Source organism: Equus asinus, chromosome 20 (assembly GCF_041296235.1).
Source record: "Equus asinus isolate D_3611 breed Donkey chromosome 20, EquAss-T2T_v2, whole genome shotgun sequence".
In the NCBI taxonomy this organism is placed as follows: domain Eukaryota; kingdom Metazoa; phylum Chordata; class Mammalia; order Perissodactyla; family Equidae; genus Equus; species Equus asinus.
Genome location: NC_091809.1, coordinates 70,177,231 through 70,203,530, shown reverse-complemented (window position 1 = coordinate 70,203,530; position 26,300 = coordinate 70,177,231). Strand labels below are relative to the sequence as shown.

Genomic DNA, 26,300 nt, shown 5'->3' with positions numbered 1-26,300 from the left:
ACTCCCTTCTAAAGAAGGATGGAAAGCGGGGAAAAAGTAATTTTACAGTTAAAAAACTAACAAACACTACCTTAGTCCAGCAATCAAAATGCTAAGTCATGTTGACAGTATGTACCCTTGCTACCACCAATGAGAATGGCACTTTACCTCTATGGTTTTCCTTCTCAAAACATGTAAGTTTAATCATAAGGAAACCACCAGACAAATCCCAATTCAGGGACATTCTGCAAAATACCTGACCAGTACCCCTTGAAAATGACAGGGTTTTGAAGTCTAAGAAACTATCAAATTGAACCAAGAGCCCAGGACACATGATGACTAAATGTAATGTGGTACCCTAGATGGGATCCTAAAACAGAAAAAAGACGTTAGGTAAAAACTAAGAACAAGTGAAGGAAGTGTGGACTCTACTTAATACTGCATCACTATCAGTTCATTAATTCTAACAAAGGTACCATACTGATCATACTGATGTAAAATGTTAATAGGGGAATTGGGTGTGAAATATCTGGCAACTCTCGGTACCATCTTTGCAATTTTTCTTTAAATCCAAAACAAAAAGTTAATTTAATAAAAGGAAAAAATGCAAGCCTAATCAGACTTCCATGCTGCTAGTTTTTTTTTAAACTTTATTGTACATCAGAATAAAAACTATTCTGCAAATTTTTGAGCTCCACTTTCAGAGTTTCTGATTTACTAAGTCTGAGGTTGGAGATTAGGATTTCCAACAAATGCCGTGATGCTGATCCTGCTGGTGTAGAAATGGTATTTTGATAACGACTGGCCTGGCCTACAAGATGAAAGCCGAAAATTCAAATGATCCTTTGCCATCTGTCCCAATGGCTTTCCTATGCAGGTATCCTATGTGGCAGACATTCTAAATTACATAATTGGCTTCACCAGGTCTCATATTAACAGGGAAAACAAAGGTTAAATTTGATGCTGTTTCATCTCACATTTTATCTTACACACAAATTTGAATTCCTAGCTACAAGCTACATACAACATACCTATCACTAGCAAAATGGCAGTGGAAACTTTCTTTTTAAGATTTTATTTTTTTCCTTTTTCTCCCCAAAGCCCCCAGGTACATAGTTGCACATTCTTAGTTGTGGGTCCTTCCAGTTGTGGCACGTAGGATGCCGCCTCAGCGTGGCTCGATGAGTGGTGCTATGTCCGCGCCCAGGATTTGAACTGATGAAACACTGGGCCGCCTGCAGCGGAGCGCTCGAACTTAACCACTTGGCCACGGGGTCAGCCCCCAGAAACTTCTTTACAAAACTGAAGATTCTGAAACTTCTTTGGAGGCTGTTTAGAGAAACTAGAGACCCTAAGAGCTGTCAAATCACAAATGATTTTTTTTTTTTGAGGAAAATTAGCCCTGAGCTAACTGCCACCAATCCTCCTCTTTTTGCAGAGGAAGCCTGGCCCTGAACTAACATCCGTGCCCATCCTCCTCTACTTTATATGTGGGACGCCTACCACAGCACGGTGTGCCAAGCGGTGCCATGTCCACAACCGGGATGCGAACTGGTGAACCCCGGGCTGCTGAAGTGGAACGTGCGCACTTGATGAGTTTTTAATCTAGCTATTATTATAACCAAAACCATCCACACAATAGGACTATATATTTTATAAATTTATTTTCTAACAAAACATACGAAATTAAAAATTTGTTCCTGATGACCAAACACAGTGTTACAAGTTTTCCATGCTATGTGCCAATGTTTTATGGAACCTATTAATTCCACTGACATAAGCAGCATACAATAGCAGTTAACACAGAACACAAAGCAAGGGCGCCTGAGTTTGAAATCTCTTCTCCACAACTCACTAGTTTTGACTTTGAGTAAGTTACTTAACCTGTGATACAAATCAGTTTCCTTGCCTGTAATATAATGATAGAACCTACCTCATAGGGTTGTCATGAGGATTAAGTTCAAATTCATTAAAGCCCTTAGAACAGTGACTGGCCCATAATAACTGCTGGATGTCTTGATATTTACAAGAACCAACCAATATACCAAGTGCTATAGTAGAAAACGGGGATACAATGGTTGGCCAAAAGATAAACAGTCAAGGTTATATTCAGTCTACAAGAGGATACAGACATTAACAAATTAATCATGCAAATAAAATGTGAATAAACATGGAACTGCAAACTGAAATAAGCATTACGAAGGAAAGAATCAGTGTTTTAAAAAAACATTAACACACTCATCTAGTCTCATCTTTGAAGGAGGAGGGGAAAATACTCCAGGTTCAGGGGGGGTCCCCCTCTTCTAGGCTTAATCAGTAATCTTACTTCAATTAGCAGTCTTAAAAAACATAATTTAACAATCCAGTCATTTGGACAGTATATCTGCTTAGTCAAAAAGAAATGGCAAATTAAACTATTCTGAGATAATCTTTAAGTAACGAAAAATGTTTAAGGCTGGAAGTTTTATTTCACTTTAATGGACATTAAAGGTGACCTACTAAATTGGAAAACTGAGAAAAGTCATCAGCATTTAATAAAAACATATTCTTCAGAAAAACCGTTCTTGAAGGAATTCTTCACAACCAAGAACTATATAAAAACTTAAAATCAAACAATAACTATGCAGAAGAAAAGCTTTGCAAAGCCCAGTATTTTAGCAATAATGCCACATGCATAAAGCCCCAGGCATCTACACTTAATTAAACAAGGCCAGCCAGGCAACAACTCCAGATGAGTTTAAGTTCTAAGATACTTGGGCAATAAGGAAGCAAGTAGGTAAAAAACCAACTTCCTACCTACCCAACAAACAAACAAAAGCCATGAAAAGAAACGTTTATTAACAGAACTTAAAACAAGCTGGACTTAGTTTGCATTTCAGAACTGAGGCCATGGAATTATGATATAGGCTTAAGAATCAAAATAGACACCAAATATGAATGCCAGATCAAAGTAACTGGCAATGAAACAAAAAAAGAGCCCTGTTACTATTCTCACACAACTTAATAAAAGGACGTAGCTATTAAAAAAAAAAAAGAAAAAGTTACAGAGAACATACCAAAATACCTTCAAACTCACACTGGACCTCATAAATGAGCTTTGAAAAATTTATTTACTGTGGGTGTATGCATGACATGCATTTTCAGGCCGGGGCATGACTGATTCTCTTTTTTTTTAAAGCAAAGAGCTGCAGAGCAATAACCCAAAGTCACCTTAAAATATTTGCAAGAAGTCTTTAAGATTCTCTTCACCCTTAGATGGTTGAAGAATTGTCTAAAGAAAACCACACAAGTTATACCTAATAAGAATTTAAATCTCTAGCATAAAATATAATTATAATAAAATAAGTCACTATAGTTCTTTTGACAGTATATGGTTATAACAAGAAGTTACATCATTGACCTACAAATGTATGTCTATAGCACGTTAATTTCAATTTACAAATATATATATATTTTTGAGGGGGGTGAGGAAGATTGTCACTGAGCTAACATCTGTGCCAATCTTCCTCTATTTTGTACTTAGGATGCCGCCACAGAGTGGCTTGATGAGCAGAGTATTAGGTCCACACCCAGGATCCAAACCGGCAAACCCCAGACTGCTTGAAGCAGAGCATGTAAACCTAACCACTATGCCACTGGGCTGGCCCCTCAATTTATATTTTTAAAGGTTTAAATTATTGGCTTAAATTATCACAAAAAAACTAGGATAGGTCTCAAGAACTACCCTTTAATAGTGTCCCACTATAAACAGATGGTGAAAATTAAGTCTACTTTAGTTAACAGTACTCTACCGAGGCTAATTCTTAGTTTTGTAAAAGTTCTATGGTAAAGATTTTAACATAAGTGGAAGATTAATAGAGGATAGAAAGAACTCTGTACTTTTCTTGCAACTCTTCTGTAAATCTAAAACTATCTCAAAATAAGAGGTTAAACAAATAAAAGCTCAACTTCTTAGGACCTTACTTCCTTTATACCAACAAATGTGCTAGGCAAGAAAAACAGAACTGTGTATTTCCCATGTTGAGGTCAGCTGTCAGATTAGTTACCAAGTGTATAATAAACCTAGCTTTGACTGCTTTGGTACAATAATTACTTTGAATGCTGAGAAAGACAAAGCATATTTCTAGAGAAACAACTTAAAGTTAACAAGCATTTTTTATTTTTTTTTTGACAGACTGATAAAGTAAAACATGATCTACCTAATTATATCTGTGTCCCTTTATGTATGAGTCTAAGATAAGATATTTAGATTTTTATCTGGGCAACAAATTCAGAGGTTCATAGGAATAAGTAAGGAAATAGAATGGTCACTAATATAACCAGACTAAATACATAGGCTGTTTCAAAAAACAAACAAAAAAACACACAAAAGTCAGTGCTTTGTAACTAACAGATGCAAATTCACTTGCTTTAAATAATAGTTCAAACGCACATAACACGTTAAGATATTGTTTAGGGGAAAACAGTCTCAAGAAGGAAACATCAAAAAAGCATTAACTGTTACCTCAAATTAAATCAGGAATCAACCTCTCCCCTAAACAATAAACAAAATTTCAGATCTCCAAGCGAACCCAGGTTCACAAATTATGAAACATAACTTTTAAAAATTTAAATACAGCCCCAAGTACTAGAAACTATTTGGGCCCAATATTTACTGCCAAAAATTTCTTGCTATAGAATTTTAGTGTCATGAAAGCCTGGTTGCCAGATGTTTTTACATCTTTATTGCTAAACCATTTAATAATTACATACCTACATCTAACAGTTCTTTGCTAAGGGTAGGAGAGTGAGATATACTAATTCTTTATTAACTAAAATTGTATTTCTGCAAATTCTTTATAAGAATTCCATTAACACCAAGAAAAGAAAAAGACTCAAAGGACTTGAGAAATAATAATTTTAATCTATATAAATTCATACCCAAACTTATTAAGTTCTGCCAGTTTGGGCTTCATAACATTTCCTAATTTTAGTTTTCTTTGTGAGCTCTGCACTGCCTCAAAAAGTAACCTATCCTTAAATGGGTTCAATCAGCATAAACAATCTAATTCTGTGATACCCACATTTAATAAAGGACAATATATTATCAACACAGTATCACCTAGAATTGGGAAGTTGTTCATGAAAGCCTAAAAAAAATTTCCAAAATAATTAAGCTATTTTATTTATCTAACATGTAATAGTTGTCATAAAGCAAAGCTTTAATATTTAGTTTTCTGATACCCTAATGTATTTCCGTAAGTCTACAATTTTATAGATACTGTTTTCCATCATGGAGGCCAGATATAGATAATTTGTCTGTATATATAACTAAGTAAAGATTTTGAGAGGATGTAGGCTATAAATCAGCCTAAATTTATGACTATAAATTTAGGCATAACACCATACAAAGCAGCTACAAATAATCAGGAAAGAGATGTTTAACATTACTGCTTAGTCTTAAATGGTGAATTTTAACCGAACTGATACCTCTATACTTTTATTTATGTTTCCTATACTCTTAAATCATACTGCTTGGCAAGTAATATAGGTGCTGACATAATTTTTTAATTCAATTAGTTGTAAACAAATTCTGATTTGTTAATCAATGCATATATTCCCCTTTAACTGCTTACTATACCACCTCTGAATTAACCCTCCTAGAAAAACGAACTGTCTCTAGTGGAAAGAACAATGCAGAGCTTCATCTCTTTCTTAAAGCTTTTCAAGTACTACAGGAACACAAACTCATGAAAAAACTAATTAAAAATTTGACATTCCATCTTACTTTACTAATCATGGGATAATAAAGATGTGAACAAAACAAATGTTCCTTTATATTTCTCAGCTTAACATAGTATACTAAAAAATACTGTAACTCTGTATGAGCTAGTTTCTAGCTCCTTCAAGTACAGGACATAACTAACAGTTCTGTAAGTGAGAAGAAATGAATAATCAGGGAGGCACAAAAATATAAACTGACTTTGGCTTTTAAGAACCTACTGTTGACCCTGAAATGCCACATTCAACGACATCAACAAGAACAAAACGAAAGATTACAGCAGCAAGCCACCACTTCACCACATATTAACAACTCTGGAATAGGCAATAACTCCCCCCTGCAGGCCCCCCGCCCCTAAACTCATTCTGTTAGATCTTCTTTTTGTTTTTCTTGCTTTTTGGCTGCAGGCAGTTCAAGGCTTGCCCATTGCATAGGTTCAGCTTTTCTCATGGTGATCTCAATCTTTGTTGCAGTCATAGTTACATAACTTCGCTTTACATCAATCACCTGCAACATATCAAAGAGAATTACAGTAAACTTGGGTGGTTTTATTAGTCTTCCAGGAAAACACTGGTCTTGTCTATGCTAATAATCAAAAATCTAAGCTACTAAGGCCATTCATATACCTAGATTTAAACCTTTTGGTAAGGAATAATGGTAAATTATGTATCTACTTTGCATCAAAGCTTACTAAAGTACTGCTTTTTATTGTACAAATGGTATTTTAAATTGTAAGAAAAAATTCTGCTGGATTCCTAATACTTACCCCCCATAATTTCACATTTTGATGAAATTCCTTCTCTCCTTCAAATACAATGTGCACATTCAACTGAAACAGATATAGAAAGTTGATTAACTGATCAAATCCAAACTGAAGGTATATGACATAAAAAATGATTACAAAAATAAGAAGATATTGATAAAAATCATTTAAGCTATTTTAAGAAACTGCCAGTATTATATTTTTTATTTGAAAAAACCATTGACAGAAAAGAAAAATTAACTTGAAGTTTCACAATGAGAACTGAGTACCATATTATTTGATAAATTTTCTAAGCTACGGTAGTATCTTCAGAATGCTTCAGAAAAAACTATAAGGCAGAGCTTTTCATTTAAAAGTTTCTGTGAAAGTAATTTCAAATTACTTTTTCCAATGAGAAAGATTAAAAGGTACCTTAAAATCAGCTCAAACAAGAACAATATTTTATAATACACTAACATAAAGAATAACGTATAAAGACAACTTTTACTCAAAGATACTCAATGTACTTACCAAGGTACTATTTGCTACTACTTTACTCAGTTCTGGAAGTGAATTCTTAGCATATACTGAAATGGTGACTTCACCCCCAGTCTGATGCCAGTCATGTCTACATGCAACAACTTTTTTGCCCTGTAATATAAAAGAAGCTCTTATGAATATACAAAGTGCCAGATAATTAACCTCTTAAAAAGAAGAATTCGACCCATCTAATTGAGAAAAAATTACTATGTGCAACTAAGCCCTTAATGGTTTTAAGGGCAAACAACTTCTAAAGTTCCCACCAAGAAGTTTAAACAATTAAATATATCATGACAAAAGAATATGGTTTTATGATTTGAGAACATGCTTATTTTTTCCATTTCGTATTTTTCTTTCAGGGCCACAGCATTAATAAATGTTGAAAAAGACAATTCAAGAACTCCTACTAAACTTTATCCAATCTTAACCTTCTGCAATCTACTCAGTCAGCCATCAAAACATTCTCTGGAGAGTAAAGTGAGAAGACATTGCTCAGTAGATACACGAGACAACATCTTAACCTCAGGCATAGGAACCTTCTATTTATTTTCTACAAGCTGAAATTTGGGAAAAAATAATTGACTACTTATAACTGCCTGCTGGTGTTATTGAATAATTAGTTTCCTCTCATAACAACATGCAGAAAAAAGTGAGTGGAAATTTGTAGAAGTAATCTTGATTACTATTATGGAAATAGTTATTACCTACCAGTGGTAGATTGTTATTATCAATTAACTATTTTAAACAGAGACAAATTGATATTTTTATAAATGAGGGTAATTTAGTCACATAAGGCAGGAAACCGAGACACTAGTGCTGTAAAAAGAGGTATTTACATTTTGATACCATTATACTAACTGAATTTACATTATCCATATCATTTACATTTTTTGCCCTTTGCTACTAGCTTAGACAAAATACTTGATAACTATACGCACTAAAGAACAAAAAAAACATTACTACATCAAGGGGTATACTCTGAATCCTTCTGCATATAATAGAAAATATTTGTCTTTTTCAAACTTTGGACCTTGAAGAAAATACAGGGAGACTTCACTTGTTTCTAATAAACATTCCTGAAAGTTTTGTGATAGATAATTATTATAACTTGAAGGATATATTTATAATATCCAACCATGTGTTATTAAAAAAGCAGAAACTACACAACACTCAAATATAGAATAAATCAATCCCTAAAGCAATTTGAGAATTTACACTTATTCTCTAAGTTAAAACATACATATACTGAAAAGGTTCACTGTCATGGGCTTATGAGTGTCAACACAGCACATAAAACTAATACATTATAAAATGCATTAACAATAGCTAACAAACACTTATTTAGCAACAAATTGTTTGCCTTCTCACAATTTAATGGGATTTTGAGAAATTATTTGCATAGTCCCAAGTCTTTTTAAAAACCTGTCCAAAGGGGTCCGCCCAGTGGTGTAGCAGTTGAGTTCACATACTCTGCTTCAGCGGCCTGGGGTTCACCAGTTTGAATCCCAGGCATGGACCTATTCACCGCTTATCAAGCCATACTGCGGCAGCGTCCCACACATAAAATAGAGGAAGATGGACAAAGATATTAGCACAGGGCCAATTTTCCTCAGCAAAAAGAGGAGGATTGGCGGCTGATGTTAGATCAAGGCTAATCTTCCTCGGAGAAAAAAAAAAAAGCTGTCCAAGGGCCAGCCCCGGAGGCCTCGTGGGTGAGGAGCAGTCAAGCCTCGTGGTCTGACTCGTTCTGCTTTGGCAGCCCTGCTTCAGTGCCTGCTGTGGTGGCAGCTCACACACAAAAAGATGAAGATTGGCAGATGTCAGCTCAGGGTGAAACTTTCTCAGCAAAAACCAAAAAAACAAAACAAAGAAAAGAAGCTGTCCAGGAAGTATGAACTGATGCTTTCTTTTTTCTGCTGATAAATTTCCCTGTAGCAAGCAGAGGCATTCAAAACAATTGCAACAAAACAGGTCTGCAATCCTCTTCTTTGGCCACTAGATGGAGGATTTGTGCATGTGTAAACGGCTGAATGAAGTTTTACGTGGCAAGAAGAGAATCAGAAGTCTACATGATTAATAACACCAAATGAGCAGAAAAGTGATTTCTGAAAAACAAAAGTGGGAACAGGCTACGGAATTACAGAAAAACATGCTTCAATTCCGAATGCTTAAAAGTATTTCACAAAAACCTACATACTTGCATCAGTGAACACAATGGCTATTTTGATCAAAGGGCAGTGCTCTGTTAGTTTTCTGGGCACATCAAAACTTTACTGTGTGAGGTAAATTTTTTAAATCTAAACAAAGAATAATGTCAAATCTTCTAAAAATGATTCACATGAATACAACACAATGTGCTAATTTCGAAAAGGCTACTTACAGCATCCTTTTTAGTCCACATGTGTTTCCCTGTTGTACAGCCTTCTTGGGCTAAGAATGTGTTAAAATCCGAAGTTTTTCTTCTACAACAGCTCCAGTATTTCATCCTTTAAGTTATCAGAGAAAAATGTCAGAAATAAAATCTCACAACCAATTAGGTCCAGAAGTGTTACAGTGACACGTGTGATTTAAAAAGAAAATCAACTTAAAAAGTGCAACTTTAGTATCGTACAAGTGTCTAAGTTACTAAACAGTTAAAACGATTCAAAGACTAATAATTTTAAAGCCAGAACGCCATTTATTATAGCAATTTTGGAGCTCCTGAATAAGGATGCTTAAAACCATTGCAAAATTCCAAACCAGCTTTTCACTAATAGCTCACGTTCCAGTTTCCTCAGGAAGCTAGCAAAAAATTATATGACCAAAGATTTAAAATCCTCACATTTTAATAACCCAGGAAAGTGAGAACATGCAAACAAACTGCAAACTAATGTTTACACAACCTGTGATGGTCAGTCCCAAAGTAGGTGAAACCCACTATAATTTGCTGGAGAAAAATCTATCACTGGAAGACAAAATTACAGTAAAACCTTGGCTTTGAGTCCTGAAGAACACGGAAAGGGTGGAAGATTTTAACACAGTACTGCATTTCTAGAAACTACAGCGTAATATAGAAAAGAGCCTCTCAACTGAGGGCTATGGAAAAGCATGGGTTTTCTTGGATGCCACAACGTTGGTATCTTAGTGCTCCAGGACCAAAAACTCTAAACATCCTGCAATGTGCATGACAGTCCTTCAAACAGAAAACTACTCAGCTCAAAGAGAATGAGTACCACGTTGAAATATAAGCGAATGAGGAAAACCATGAGGTTGAACCACAATGGCCACTTACTGTAACGTTGTTTTAGTTTTCTCATGTGTGGGGGGAAAAAAGACAAAACCCACATTTCCAGGTTACTGAAAAGATTACATGACAACTAAGTAAAATACCTAACAATGCTGTATAGCAAATAACGTTTCAAGCATATTAACTTTGGTAACTTCTACCATAAAGTTGTAATTAGTCAGATATAAGTTACCCTTCATGGAAAATAGGTACTCCGGAATGATATACACAGACTTCTTCTAAACTCTGTGGACCCTGGTATGTCTAAAAGAGAAAAAAAGAGGAAAAAGATTACTTTCATATGCCAATGTTACATCTGACATGTGGGTTTGTGGTACTGGTGACCTCTATGAACTATGAAAATGCTCAAGAAATAATTACCTATAACATTCATAAACTAACCCCAGGTCATTCCAATAAGGAATGAAAAATGATTCCTTTTTGGACATGCTTAAGTTTCAGTTCCCTGTGAAAAAGGCAAATAGAAAAGTAGGCAATAGGACGTATTAAGATGCTTTCACTTTTGGGTATGAGGTCACATCCAAGCATATTCAGGTATTTAAATTTACAGAACAATATAGAAACAAAGGGATTAGTACTCTCAACAGAAATATAGTTACAGCTTGATTTATGTGTACAGAAACTCTGTGTGAGCAGTATGAATTAATACAGAAAATCTAATAAGCAATTCTGGAAGTTCTATAGTGATTTCTTATCCCTACGAAGGGTAAAATGAGCTGCAGACCTATATATATATCCAGGGTTTGTCTGGAAGATCCGGGCCCCATTGCTGCTGTAGATGAAGGCTCTACAGATGAATTCACAAAAAGTTATGTTAATAAAACACAGACGCAGCCAGTAGTCTATTTTCTATTTTGGTATTTAAAGCAACCACCTACAAGTACAGAAAATAAAATTCTGGATGTTTACTTTTTGTAAATCCAAAGTACCAGGAGTGTATATCTCCTAAGGATATTGCATACGCACATGAAACCCACTATGTTAGATTTTGAACGTCACTATCGTCCCCTGAACCTCCTACACTTCTTCCCATCTTATGTGACGGCACCATATCCACTCAGTCTCCTAAAGCAAAGTTCTGGAAGTCCTCTTCAATTTCTCCTCTCCCTCAACCCGTATGTAGTCTATTGTGAAATCCTGTCTATTTGACTTAAAAATATCTACCAATTTAATTCGCTCATGTTCCTCATGATCACTAGTAGATTTTAGGCAGTGAGACTATACTAACATGTTCTAATTCATTTCTCTGCCTTCAATTTCTGTACACTACTACCTAATTAAAACATGTATCACTCTTTTGTTTAAAGTCTTTTATTAAACCTACCTTACACCTTAAACAATAATCAGTTCCAGGTGGTTTGTCCATTTAAATGTGTCTCTATATATGAGAAAATAACCATGGCCCTGAAGTAAGCAGATTTCTTAAATTTCTTAAATAGGACACATCTTAAGGAAAAGATGGACAAATTGGACTTCATGAAAATTAAAGAGCCTCTGTTTATTAAAAAAAAGCCATTATTAAACAGTCAAAAAGTATAGTCTCCCTCTCTGACAAAGGACTCATAGCTAAAAAATGTGAAGAATTCCTAAAATCACTAAGAAAAAGCCAGTGTAATAGAAAAATAGTAAAAGCTTTTGGACATTTCACACAAGAATATCCAAATGGCCAATAAACATACTAAAAGTACTCAACTTCATAATAAAGAAAGTCAGGAAAGTAAAAATTAAAATGGGGATACTACATATCCACAACAATGGCTTACAATATAAGATACTGATATTACACAGTAGGACCAAGGTGTGGAACACATGTAACCAGCCTCAACCTCTGCTGCTGGGAGTGTAAATACAACCACCAGTGAAAACTACGAGCAAGCATCTGTTAAAGATGAACATACACGTCACCACAACCCAGCAATTCCTCTCCTAGTCATACACCTAATAGAAACGTGTCCATGTGCCCCAAAAGTTGTGCACAGAAGTGTTCATAGTAGCATTAATCAAAAAAATTTACAGGAAAGCAAAAAGCATAAATTGACTGACATTCAAACAATGACATCCTAAAGCAATGAAAATGAGCAAACTATAGCTACATGCAACAAGGGTAACTCTTAAACATTTTATTAAGCAAAGGAAGACAGACACAAGAGTGTCTGTTCAAAGATTCTATTTCCATTAAGTTCACAATAGTCAAAACTACCCTATGTTGACAGAGAAGTGTGGTTACCTTTGGGAGGGGTAGGCATAAGGAGGGCCATTCTTTGTGGAAATCCCTTGAGGTATTTATAAACTTATATTTGGATATTTTTAATGTTACATTCCAAAGAAAAAGATGAAAAATTTTCTTTAACAGCTTCCATAATCTAAAATAAGGTCTAACTTTTGAGCATTATAAAAGGCTTTCAGGATCTGACCTCTACTTATCTCTTTTAATCTTAACTCCACACTACCAAATTTTACACCATTATTATTAACTATTTATTGTTTTTATTTATTGTTACTACTGCTACTATTACCTCTGCTTGGAAGATCCTCTTCCTTTTTGTCCATTTACAGAACTGTCTTTCTTTGTCCAAATTCATCTGGGATGCCTCCTCTCTGATCTTCCTCCACTACCCTACCACTTGCACTGTCTCCCCGACTCCGAGAATTAGTCATTCTCTTTTATTTACTACTTCTCCTTTAAGCACGTGTGAATACATTTATACTTCCATCCCTACATGAGCAAGACAATCTCAAACTTAACATGAGGGAAAACTACAAATCTGCTCCCGCAACCCCATCTTCTCCTTGGTTAATGGATCACCTAGCTGCTGGAACCAGAGGTCCCCTTCACTTACAGTTCATTAGCAAGGCCTGTTAATATTTCCAAATATGATTCATTCTAAACACATCTGCCACGTGCCAGGCACTGCTCTAATTCATGATACAACAAAAACAAAGCAAATAAAATTCTTTCCTTATAAACCTTCCATGAGAGAAGGAAGGGAAGGGAAAGTAAGATGGGAGAGATCATAAGCAAAATAAATATGCAAAATAAGGTAACAAGTGCTAAGAAGGAAAAAAAGAAGAGTGAGAGCGGAAATGTCAGAGGGTGTGCGATCTTACATCTGAACATAGGTAGGAAAAAGCCTCACTGAGATATTTGATTACATCCCACATTTAACCATTTCTCAAAACATAATCTCCAATCCCACTGCCTGGCCTTCCAACAACAGCATCCTAAGTTGGTCTTCCTTCTTCCAATTCCACTCCTGCCCCATTATAATATATTTGCCACTTATCAAGCAAACGTTATCTTTTTAAAACTCTTCCTTAACAGATAATGGCTTCCCATTTCACTTAAAGCCCAAACCCCTCACTGCGGCTTATAAGAACCTCCATAATCTTGTCTACCTGTCTGACCCTCTCCTTTCACACCCCTGACCAAGCCCCACTGCCCTTTCTCCTAATTCCTTGACTTGTCAAGCTCTAAAGCCTCTATGCACGCTACTCCCATATCTGCTCCAAGGTTTTCATAACTCATCAGGGACATTATTCAGACTTCTGACTTTCTGTCACCACTTCAAAAAGGAGTTCCCTGACAATCTTATTTAAATAGTTTCAATCTACCTCCTTATCTGCTTTTTCTTCTCCTTATCTATATCAATTCATAATATTTAAGTACCTGTTTGTTGCCCTTCTCCTCAAACTAGAACATCAGCTCCAGGAGAACAGAAATTTCTGTTTTATTTAATACTATATCCCCAGCCCCTAGAACAACGTACAGCACATAGTAAGCGCTCGGTAAATGCTGACTGAATTAGAATTACCTATTTCAATGACTCTATCAGATACAGTGCTCCTCAGAGACAGTCTCTTATCAACATTCGTAGCCCTGGTCCACAGCCTAGTGCCCAACACCTAACAGGCGGCCAAATGTTTGTTGAATTGGGTCCGTAAATTGCCTTTTCTTTTTCAAAATTAAAATTTTACTTCCATGACACAGCACAAATTTTATAACATGTACCTTTGAACACCCTCCATTTTTACATGGGGTCCCAATTTTAATTTCATCACTGTCATCTTCTGAAACAAAGAAAAAAATATCAAATTAGAAACATTAAAATAGAACACTTTATGGTAGTGCCATTTTTAAAAAGTAACCTTTTACATAAAACAAGAATTTAAGAAAACAAATACAAAAATCACTGATATTTTAAGTAACCAAGTTTTCTGTGTGACCTCTCACGTAATATATTTAAAAATCTAATAAGAAAAAAACTATTACAATTCCGTTTAGCCTATATCCCCCAAATGATAAATGACACATTTCTATTCTATAATGCAATACTTTATCAATCTTAACCTTGTAACAGAGAAATCATGAAAGGGTTCTCCCAAGGGATCAGGTATAGGTCAGAGAACACTGAATATATTTTATACTATGCACAATGAAACATTTAAAATTATCAAAGAAATTTAACTCACTGTTAAAAAAGTAATGAATCACAGAGGAAAAAAATTTTTAATTAGCAAGGTCTCATTTTTAATAAAGACATACTGGAATAAACCACATATTCATTCTGCGGTATTAATGGCATTTAGAAAACAAAAAGTTCTTTACTACAATGTGCTACTTTTTAATATTTATACTCAGTAAACTATACTGCTCCTGTCTCCCTCTGATAATTGGTTAACTGTACTGAAAAAATACAAAACAAAATCTTACCTTTCTTATTTTCTTCATTCCCTGATGACAGTTTAAGCTTATCAAGTGCTTGTTTTAGGGAAGCAGATATTTTTAACTCCAAATTTGTCATTGGTTCATCTGGGCTGGAGAATTTTGAAACTTTATTACCATTATTGATGTACCAAAATATTTCTTTATATTAAAAACAAATACTTGAGAGCTAATTTATGAAAAGAAACCAAATGCCTTGTGAATCAAGTTCTTCCCATTAAAAAGCATTTTGCAAATAACTGCTATGACGTATCTACATTTCTATGTTTTAAAAGAAAAAGTCCTGACATTAAAATATTAAATCTCAAATAATCGTGGTATTGCCGATACATTAAATTATTAATCAGTAGGGGTAATGGGAAAGAAGTAAAGACTAGGAATTCAGTTTGTCAGGATGACTAACTCTAAGGAAGGGACCATGAAGTATACTTTTACATTGCATGCCTAAGCAGAAAGCTGAGCATATAATAGACAGGCAATTGAGATGTACTAAGTAAATCCCTCTTCCTACTGGTGCAGATAATTCACTTTGTGTGGACACCACTATATGCACCTATAAATTGAGATACAATTGTATCTTGTATCACAAGGCAATTTCAGTAGGGTTAAAAACAACAATACCACTACTCCCTAACATTTCACAATGGTTAAGTGCTGCATGTACAATTTGTTTAAGTCCATTCTGTAAGTATCAAGAATATTAATGAATGTAGCAATAAAAACAAATCCTAGGTTACTCATTCTACACCCTTAATGAAAAACACTAAGAATGGAGGAGGCATTAACAAAGTACACAAAAAACCTGTATCCTTGTCATCTCTACAATACTACCAAATGAATTTAGGATAAAATATTTAATTTCTCTCACTTCCTCTTATAAAATTATTAGTTATCCAGTATTTAAAGAAAATATTAACTCACACTGTCAATTATGGTGGACTCCACTGTAATACTTAAAAATGAGCCATACCAGAATTCTTGTCATTCCCTATTTTTTTAACTGGTAAATCAGTCAGCAAGCCATTTGATAAAGTCTCTCATAATTATGAATACGGTGAAGGTGGAATAAAATCATTCTAAGCAGTTTGGTTAAATGAACAAATAAACATCAAAGTCTCTTAGGTCTTAGGGTTCTTATATTGGTCTAGTATTATTTAATATGCTATAAATTTATTTAAGCAAGATCAATAAAGAAAAAGTTGGAAAAACCATGAGTCCATAGTGTGAATAAAAATATCAACAGAGGCTGTATTTGAGGCCAAAAACCATCTGTTTTTAATGTCCTGTATTTTGGTTCTAAAAAAATTCAGTACTCAAGTGCAACATGAAGACGACCTGGTGTAACAGTCGTACCCAACATGCATATGTGGGAATGTAAAATGGAGTCTAATTGACCAGACGGTGAGTATGAAGATTCTATATAACTCAACTACAAAATGAGCTAAATATATTTTAAAAGTACTTTAACAGACCTGCCATCTAAGTCAAATACATTAAAAACGTGTCAGTAATAATGAGATTAAGAGTGTTCAGGCTTCAGAAAGTAAAAGGTAAGTGACAAGGCTGGTCCTAAATGCCAAAATAGGACAAACAAAAAAGAGACAGAATTTGGCTCAATATAAGGAAAAATTATACACTGACTTAGTAACAACAAAATGTACTGCTTTGAAGTAAAAGTAAATTCTTCTTCATTACAATTATTTGAAAAGAAACTAGTCTTCTGCCAAGAACGTCTAGAACATAGTCAAGAAACAGTAGAATGGAAAGGAAGGCCTCTAAGGTCTTTTTCAACTCAAACTGATTCCCTGACAAGGACAATTCCTTTCCAGAATTTCCCCATGCCACAGTGGAAGACACATGTCAAGGCACAAGAAAGATGTGTGGCTCCTCCCCCCGAGCATAAGTATGATGGTACAGTGAGCAAATCTGCAATGAAGTTTTCCTGTGTACAGGCCCTCAAATTGAGGGGGAACAAAAATGAAAGATCTATCTAAGGAAAACCAAATGGTTCAAAAGCTGGTGACCTACACAATGGCTACAAATGGTATTATGCAAAATCATAAAAGAAAATACCAGGAACAAATGCTATTATTCAAGTTGGACAAAAACACGTGGCTGAAAGCGTACCTGGGCCTTTTTATTGCTTCTACTGGTTTAGGGGCTTGAATGATGTGCTCCTGAAATTTGGGCTTCAATTCAGATAGTTCTTTCTTCTCAGTAGTCTTGACTTCAGGTTTGACGGGCTCGGGCGGCTTCTCACTATTATGCCTACCTTTTGTACAGCCCTGTCAGTGAAAGGCATTCATTAAGAGTTATCCTATCGTCTATTTCACATAACATAATAGAAATACTGTTTTTCAATTCTTTATCAATAAATTCGATTGTATGTTTTCTCCACTTTTATCACACTGACCTATTTTAAGAAACTAAAAATGACTTCAAATTTTCTGTATTTGTAAATGAGTGCTTACACCTGAATAATACATTTAAAAAAAGCCTTTGAATTAGACTTCATAAATATCTACTTAACTTATTCTATTAAACATACAGCATAAACTTCTTGTTTACAGGAAACAAATTCTGGAGCTCTCAAAAGGAGAATTCTACAAATTATTTACAGAAAAGGGCCTCAATTTGAGACCCAGTTCTCATACTTAATAGTTACACGACCTTTAGCATAAATATGACCTTGAGAAAGTTAATCAATCTTTTTAAACTTGTTTTCCTCATCAGTAAAATGAAGGTAATGGCAATTAAGATATTTTTCAAGAGGATTAAATAAAATAATAGAATACTTGACACATCTGGAAGGTGGTAAACATTCAATAAACACTAAGTACGTTTTCCACATTCCACTGAGGCATACATGTATTTTAACATCCCTGAAATCATAAGATCAATGACATGTCATTTAATTAACAGCTTTAGTTTTCTTTCTTGAGGGTATAGAAAATAATGGTGTATCTCAACAGTATCTTAGATTTGATAAGAACTACTGTTCCTAACTGAAAGGCTTTAAATTGTTGCCTACCACTTCCTCTTTCTTCTTGTTCTTTTAAGACTACTAATACCAAGAAGAAACCTAAATTGGCAAGTGGGTAATTAATATCTTGAAGCTTTAATTTCTAAAACAGATAGATTCATTCTTTATTTTACAAGCTGTAGAAGGGAGGTGAGCTCCATTTTAAAGGAAAGGTACTATCTGCAGGTTAACAGGGACTAGTCAATAGATGCCCAAAACTGCACTCCTCAGATCTGGAGCTTCGTATAATATGTAACTTTCGGGAGATACTCCAGAAAAAACAATTAACACTTACTGCGATGCTTAAAAAGTCAGAAAAATCAGTTGTTCTTCTTTTACAGCAAGACCAACCCTATGAAACATAAAAGAAAAAACTGAAAACTGTATTTGCATGAGAACCACAATCCACTAAAACAGTCCATTTGCATGTATCGCCTTGAATCTAGAAGTGACCTGCAAATATAGATTTCAACTTGTGACGAATTAACCAATGTTAAAAGTGATTTGTGTTGTGATCTATCATGAGAGGAAGCACCTTGAAACAGGAAAATAAAGTGCTTCTGCTTTCAAGAACAGTACTTGACTTCTGGAAGAAAAACATTTTATAATTTCTAAAAACATTATATATTCTGAAGGATCTAGGGAGCAAGTGAAGCGCTTTACCTTAAAAACCTAATAAGTTAGAGATAATTATAATAACTCAGTTTCTAAACAAACTCAACGTAGCAGTCCCCCAGCAGTCAGCATTCTATTTTCAGAACAACGCAGATTAATGAACGTAGCAGCCTAAGCACTGTTAGACCTTTGAAGGTTAAATGATCTTTTCAGTGAGAGGCATAAAAAACCAGAAACTGTAATGCAGTGTGTGATTTCTGAACAACTACCAAGTGGCTTACCAAAAACAGCTTTAAGTTGCCACCTGTAATTCCAATGTAGTTTACGGAATAAGGAAAGAAAAATGCAGCAGTCTCAAGACTAAGGATGCCTCAAATTCAGACTGAAGGACTAGCTTTGCACAGATCCCTCTGGGCCTCACTGTTTTGCTCAATATACTGTATGAAAAATTTGGTAGTGATTTTTTCCCAAAATACGCATTAGAGGGGTCTTTTTTTTTTAAAGAAAATGCTAAATATGCTATAATTCAAATTTCCCTTTATTTTGAAATTTAAATTCCCTTTTACTTTACATTAATTCTCTTATCTTTGATTGAGATATAGATGAAAAATTACTACAACCTTAAATATAGGCTTTAATTAGCAGTGATAATGTCATCAGAAAAGTTATTCTATATGAGAAAAAACTTTATTGTCTAAATCATATATGAAGATTATATGAGGTATTCTGGGGATACAGGGATACATACAAGATATACACTAGTTATACCCAAATGCCAATCTGGAATCCATGGCAGTCCTCAGCAAAATGAGAAACAGAAGGATAAATTTAAGTATGTGAGTATAACGTTGCTAACTGTCTTTTCTTAAAAAAGATCTTCCTTTCTCTAAATATGCCTCCTCTAATTTAAATGTTAAAATATTCTTTCTTTCGTTAATGCAATGTTTGACTTGCTACTTGCTCAAACAGAAAACTGGCAACACTAAACACTATATTGAACCACATATTTTGTCTGAAACCTACGAGGCTGTGAAGTCCAGTAGTTTTAGAAAGCCTAGGTCTTCAAGAAATGTTGATAGAGACAGTAATAAACAGGGGTTGGAGAAGAGAGAGAAACAAAAATACTTCAAAGTAAAATCATTAAGACTAATCGGGGTGATCAACAGTTGGGTGATACACAAAGAAAGCGATGGACTGAATGACTAGAAAGTTAGTGATATCATTACTAGCAGCAGCACATGAGAGGCAGGCTATTTTTGGAATAATAATTCACTTTGGAAACTGGTTTGCAGTTGCCAATGACACACATAAATAGAAATATGTTGTAGAAGCCACTGGCATAGAGGTGACATTTAAGGACAGAAATGAATGAACTGAATGAGAGAAAATAAGAAGCCAAAGACTGAGAATTACGCATGCAGAATAAACAGCAGTCCAGGAAAAATTAAATCTCCCACCCCTCGCAAAAATGAATCCTCCAAAGAACTACAGCCTCCATCCCCATAAATGTTTGTAAAGAGGCTAAAAAAATGTATGGAGGAGTCAGGTCCCAACTTACCAAATTCAATGTCTGCTCTGTTTTCCTCACTTAGAACTAACCAGACTAATATAAACTTGTTATCTGTTTGTAGATCTTTGTTTACACTTGGCTATCTAACAGTTAAACACCAAAAAGGCCCAACTACTCCCTGGAAAGTATATAATTAGAAATTCAAAGGGCATCAACAATATTTAAACATGTAAGACTGTTTGAGTTCCTAAGAACAAAAGTAGCAACACTGAAAACCATGGCAGCCACACTGCAACATTTTCTTTTGAGATACACAATGGAAAATGAACCATATTATCATGAATTTTAAAAGATCAATAAACTCACCAAGAAGAACCTGGTAAACAACATTCTACTATTCCTCCACTTCTCCAGAACACCAAGGAAGTACAGGTGGAAAACACGTGGCATCTCTTTTGTGTTTAGAGTTTTACTCCAAACTCACATGTCTGTCCCTAGGATTGGCACCATTGAGTGTTTATAACAACCTTTCCTAAAATCCAGAGCTGCTCTTTTTAGACAGCAGGTGCCTGACAGATTGAGAGATGAAGAGTCAATGCAACTGCTTTTATTTCCTCTCAAAATTAAGGAAGTGAAGAAATGTGGAGTATAGAAAACAAGAGCTGGAATAGAAATAACAATTTTATAACTGGAAAAGACCTTAAGATCACCATCTACTATCTACTGTCTTTGCCTTTAGTGGAGTACTTGCCTAAAGGACCCCAAAATGGTCATTAAAAAAGTAGAAAATCACAAGCTGAGAAAAAAAGATGAGAAAATAAAAGCTTTAGTATTATACCTCTAAATTTACTACATAAATATGAAGAGACGGAAACATATCAAGTTCCTACCTTTAATGCATCATGAAAGACTGGAACACCTGGGTGGTATGTGCAAGCATCTGGTCAAAAACAGAGAAGAAAAAAAACACCACTTTATAATGAAGAAAAATCATTATTTCCTTCAGGGGTTAACATTCGATCCTTTCTCCAAATGTAGGTAATACTTTTCTTTTCCTTAAAAGTTGACTAACGCTCAAGTTTGATGAATGGCACACAGTTCTTAATACATTGTATTAAAATAGAAATAGTTAAAATTCTAATTCAAGAGTATGATAGCTATAGGTAAAAATAACACAGAACAGTTCAAGTATAACAAATTATATACTATAATCCTCTAATCTTTGCAGTAAAATTTGTTTAGGACCACAACTTCAAGCTCCAAGATACTGACCACCATCTTTCAATTCTGTTTTTACAAAAGTACTATCAAACTTAGGTGTTTTTATGTATATTGAACCATAAAGGTTGCCCAACAGATTTCCTAAAAAGATATTTTGGAAGAATAGGTTCAAAATCATAAAAACTGATATAATCTCTAATTGCCAATTTAAGTTTCTTAGAAAGGTGCAATTCCTAGATATAACCCTCATTACAAAGCTGTTTAAGTTCTACAGTCTATTTTCAGGGTTCCCACTCATCTCTGTTCTGTATTTCCCTCCCCCCTCCCCATTACACTATTAATTTTTACTTAACTCTTAGGAAAATGGGCTTATTAGTGTTTGCAACATGGAGTATTACGTTAAAATAAATCAGATAATAGACACTTATTCCTTGGCTAGACAGAACCATGAGCTGAGAAAAAAACAGGTCAGCTCCACACCTGAGCAATTTTCTTAGAAGGTTCTCTGCTGAACCTTTCCAGTCTGCTTAGCTTTCAGTTGTCTACAGCCTCTGATTACTGGTGGTGCCTTAAAATGATTAATTTCCGGTATTTAGAGAAAATTCCCTATCTCTGTATTAACAGCCAGTGCGGTTTCCTTAGTCAGTAACCAGGTGTTACACAGATAGCATGCCAGATAATGGAGCAAGAAAGGCTCAGGTATTTCAGGGCAGTAAGTAAACGTGTGGACTGGGAAGAAGCTGTTTTACATACAGTCAGAGGCATAAAACGTTTCACGTATAACACAAAAAGAGGCACAATCATAATCATGGTCATTTGGGGCAGAATGGCAGCAGGAGTGAGTGAGGTCCTAATCTTTCAACTAGTATGAACAAAATTTTAAAATTACCACTTTCAAAAGTCAATGGTAAGCAGATGGATGTTTTCCTCTCCAGCCTTTCTTTACCAGGTTTACCTGTTTCGCGCCGGGATATTTTATGAGTAAGAAGCTACAGCGCAGCAGTGGCCAAGAGCCAAGGGCTTTTAACACTGAGACCCTGGCTCAAATTCAGGCTCTGCCTCTTGGTAGCTGCTCTGCTTTCCTCACACGCTTGGGTTAAGTCAAATACTGTCTGTGGAGTGGTGCTTTTCCAGAGTAACTGTTTAATTTATGCAAGTCACCATGTCTCCCTTCAACGCTAAACTGAAAGGTCACGTTGGCTTAGACGGGAGCCTTGTTATTTCAGTCACTACACAGGTCAAAGCTTTCCCTTTCTATAAAACTTTCTTCTAGCTTAGTCCACAGGGTGCTACCAGCTCATGTCTTCTACTCCCCATCTCCATTTTCTCAACTTTCCATTCTGTCAGCCAACTTAGTTGAAGTATTTCTTTTAAATCTCTAAAATAACCCCCACTCTACTAAAGCAAATAGACTTTCCACAACTTTATTGGCGCTCCCCGCTCAATCTGGTCCTGCTGACCACACCGTGTCTACTCCCCCCGCTTTCCTGGCCTCCCCTTTCTAACTCTTCCCCTAGGCGCTGTACCATTTCAAACAGAGTTGACTTCCAAAAAAATGCCTCTATCTCCCCTTAATTTTAGGCTGGTATATAAAACCCTATAAACAAACATTGTCCCATGCAACAAAATACTAGCCTTTGTCCTTTATTTAACATTAAAGCAGAATATGTGCAGACACTAAGGCAATTTACTTTTCATATAGGCTACCAACAAGAAGCGGCTTTAAAACCCCTCATTCTTCGACTTTGTCATTCACTGAAATCTCACAATTTTACTCTTGAATAACTTCATATTAATATCATAAAAATGTCAATGACAGTAACTTGAGTATTGTACAAAGACTGGATTTATCTTTCCCTTAGAATCCTGCCAATGGTTTTAGCATTTTAAATAATGTCACCGGGGCCGGCTCCGTGGCCTAGTGGTTAAGTTCTCACGCTCTGCTTTGGCGGGCCAGGGTTCGGATCCTGGGCGTGGACATGGCACCACTCGTCAGGCCACGTTGAGAAGGCGTCCCACATCCCACAACTAGAAGGACGTGCAACTAAGATATACAACTGTGTACAGGGGGGGTTTGGGGAGATAAAGCAGAAAAAAAAAAAGATTGGCAACAGTTGTTAGCCCAGGTGCCAATCTTCGGAAAAAAGAAAAAAAAAATAATGTCACCAATTTACCCTTGCACCAAACTATTTCAGACAACTCAGAGGTGACAGATTTTAAAAGGCAAGGACTTTAATCTCCTCCATGATGCGGAATCATGTTGAACTCGGCTTCTCTGTTAAACAGGTCTAAAAATGCACATTTCAGAGGGTTGTGAAGATTAAATGCGATAATGGTATGAAGCCATAGATCAACGTCTGGCATACAGAAAACATACCATAAACGCTAGAGGAATTTGAGAAAATCTCACTTGGCACAATATTCAAGGAATCAGCTCACTCCTTTACCCCATTCACCAATCAAAATTCAATGATCGGTGATTTTCTATTCTTCACCTAGTCCAGTCACTAACTTTCACTTACACCCTTCATTCTATACCTAGGTGCTGCGGAGGTCATTCATTTTATCACGAAGATGGCATGGTATTAAAATGGGAATTTTAATTTTGCCACAGCAAAAATACGCAAGAAATACAGCTATTAAGTAAAGGACAACGAATGTACCACCCCCCGGGACGGATGTATCAAACTTAACAGCGCCAAGATAGAGAATAATTTTCCTAACCAAGAACAATTTTAGGGAAAGTAGGTTTATTAACAGTGGGTCGACTGAGCAAGCCGACAGCAGGCTTTCATACAAATAAAGTTCTATACTCCTAACAACGAGGGCAAATTCAAACGCCAGGATAACCGGCCCCCTGCCAAGCCTCCGGTCTCAGCCTGTGTCTCGGTTTCTGTCACTCACTCACTCACACACAATCACAGCAAAAGAGCCGCAGAGCGAGCCCAGCAACACCCGGTTAGCATTTGCTTTCCAAAGAGACCGGGGCGGGGGGAAACGAGGACAGTGGACGGACAGACCCAAGGATGTTCTCAGTTCCAGGTGTACCGGCCAGTGACCGGACGACGGGGACACACGTGCGACCGGGGAAAGCGGGGGCCGCGGGTTCGGGCTGCACAGGGCCGGGCGTCTCCGGAGACGGCCGGAGGGCTGGAGGCCCCTGCCCGGGGCAGCGCGGCGCCGGGTCGCAGGAGGAGCGGGGGAGGGAGCCCGGGGGCCCCGCGCGTCCCGGGGGAGGTGGCCCGCGCGGAGGCTGCGGCGCGTCCCTTACCGTCCGCATTGCTCTCGGGATCGAAGCGCTGGCCGCAGCCGCGGTTGTAGCACAGCAAGGCCATTTCCCTCTCCCGCCGTTACAGGTCAGGCCCAAAGCCCGGGAGCCACCAGCGAGCGCCTTTACAACTCCCCTGTCGCAACCACCGGTCTGGCGGCTGGGCGGCTGCCGGCTTCCGGGAACGGCCGGTTCCGCTTCAGGAACCTTCGCGAATGTTCCGGTCGCGCAGGCGCAGAGGAGCTGGGAGGAGGAGGAGGAAGCAGCGGAGGCCGGGCACGAGGGTGATCGCGATAGGTCGGACTCCAGCGGGTGGCGGCGGCGGTCGGGGAAGGACCCGGGATGTTCGTGGAAGGGAAACCTGGACGGCAGAGCGTGCAGGCCGCCGGGGGAGTGATGCTCTCCAGATTCCGCCACTCCGGGGCCGTGGGCATCTCGCGCCCCAAAGTGGTCGCCCTGCCCCCTCCGCCTCTGCACCCCAGCGTCCCTCTTTTGAGACTGTGGTTACATAGTGTTGTCGATATGTTTGTCCCCTAGCTGCTTGAGAGTAAGTGTAGAATCCTAGCACAGGAGTTCCGAATCCTCTGCGTAGAACGTGGCTGCTTAGTCAATGACGAGAGGAGTGGGGGACAGATGTCACTGTCCTGATCTCTGGAACATTGAAGGAATGTAGGCATCGGGAGCAGTTTTAGTAACTGAGTAACTGCAGTCAAATCAGTTTGAAAATGCAAAGCACTTAAAAATGAAAATAGCAAAGAAAAGTATTGGTCAAATACAGTGCTAGAAATGGTCACAATTGCTCCTAAGACCCTGGGATAATTATTACTATTTAATATTAGCTTCCTTTTAATCAGTTGGTCAATACTTAATTCTCCAATCCTGGAGCCTCTAGTAAGATTTCATTAAGTGCGGTGTAAAAAGTATAGTTGTACACTAACGGGCGCTTGCAAACAGCACTAGCTCCGACTTGTATATTTCCCAAACTGGGGGCATTTGAAATAAAAGCAAACGCATAGTGCACAGTCTTAAAATAGTGATATCAGTAGTTCCTGAGTACAGATAAGATGCTATACAACGTTTGTGGTGATTCCCAAGTCTGCGAATGAGAGGTCAGCTCACAGTCCTCCCGCCGCAGTAAAAGACTTCTCATTTTTCCACACTCCCTTCCTCTCTTTATACCTAGAAGTATTAAATTTTTATGTAGTAATCCCGACATAGATATGTACAATTTTGTATTCTTCATTTAACCTATGTGAGTACTTTTCTATTTTGTTTCATAATCATCGTTATGAATGATGAAGTAGTATTCTGTTGAATACCTATAACCATTCTTCCTTTAATCTCACCAACTTTATTGTACGTAGACTTCAATAATCAACCTATTGTGTGTTATTTTTCTTATTTTAGATTTCCCCCAGGATAATTTTTGAGGAGTGGCAGTACTGGAGTCAAGGGCATAAGCCTTTTAAAATAATTTTAAGATTTAAAAAAATATATATTGCCAATTGTTTCCAAAAGAAAATATGGTACCAGTTTGCAATTTCACCACCCACAGATGCGAGGAATAGACCATAAGAATTAATCTTATACAATTAGAAATGGGGAGATGGAGAGGTTTCGAAAGTTTTCATTG

The 26,300-nt window shown here is 36.7% G+C and overlaps 1 protein-coding gene across 2 annotated transcripts; it reads right to left on the bottom strand.

Moving 5' to 3' along the window:
* Positions 1 to 2,840: 2,840 nt before the first annotated feature.
* On the bottom strand, positions 2,841 to 25,235 carry CHORDC1 (cysteine and histidine rich domain containing 1). 2 transcript variants are annotated; one of them, XM_014835399.3, is made up of 11 exons: positions 24,671 to 25,235; positions 21,069 to 21,118; positions 18,349 to 18,405; positions 17,159 to 17,316; positions 15,020 to 15,123; positions 14,318 to 14,376; positions 10,481 to 10,551; positions 9,403 to 9,508; positions 7,014 to 7,133; positions 6,507 to 6,569; positions 2,841 to 6,247 (listed from the first exon to the last, which is right to left on the bottom strand). In XM_014835399.3, the coding sequence occupies exons 1-11, from the start codon at positions 24,732 to 24,734 to the stop codon at positions 6,101 to 6,103; spliced, it is 999 nt and encodes a 332-aa protein (XP_014690885.3). In that variant the 5' UTR covers positions 24,735 to 25,235; the 3' UTR covers positions 2,841 to 6,100. The 2 variants fall into 2 exon arrangements, with proteins under 2 accessions (XP_014690885.3, XP_014690886.3); XM_014835400.3 differs by having other exon boundaries at positions 14,318 to 14,373; positions 24,671 to 24,901.
* Positions 25,236 to 26,300: the final 1,065 nt, after the last annotated feature.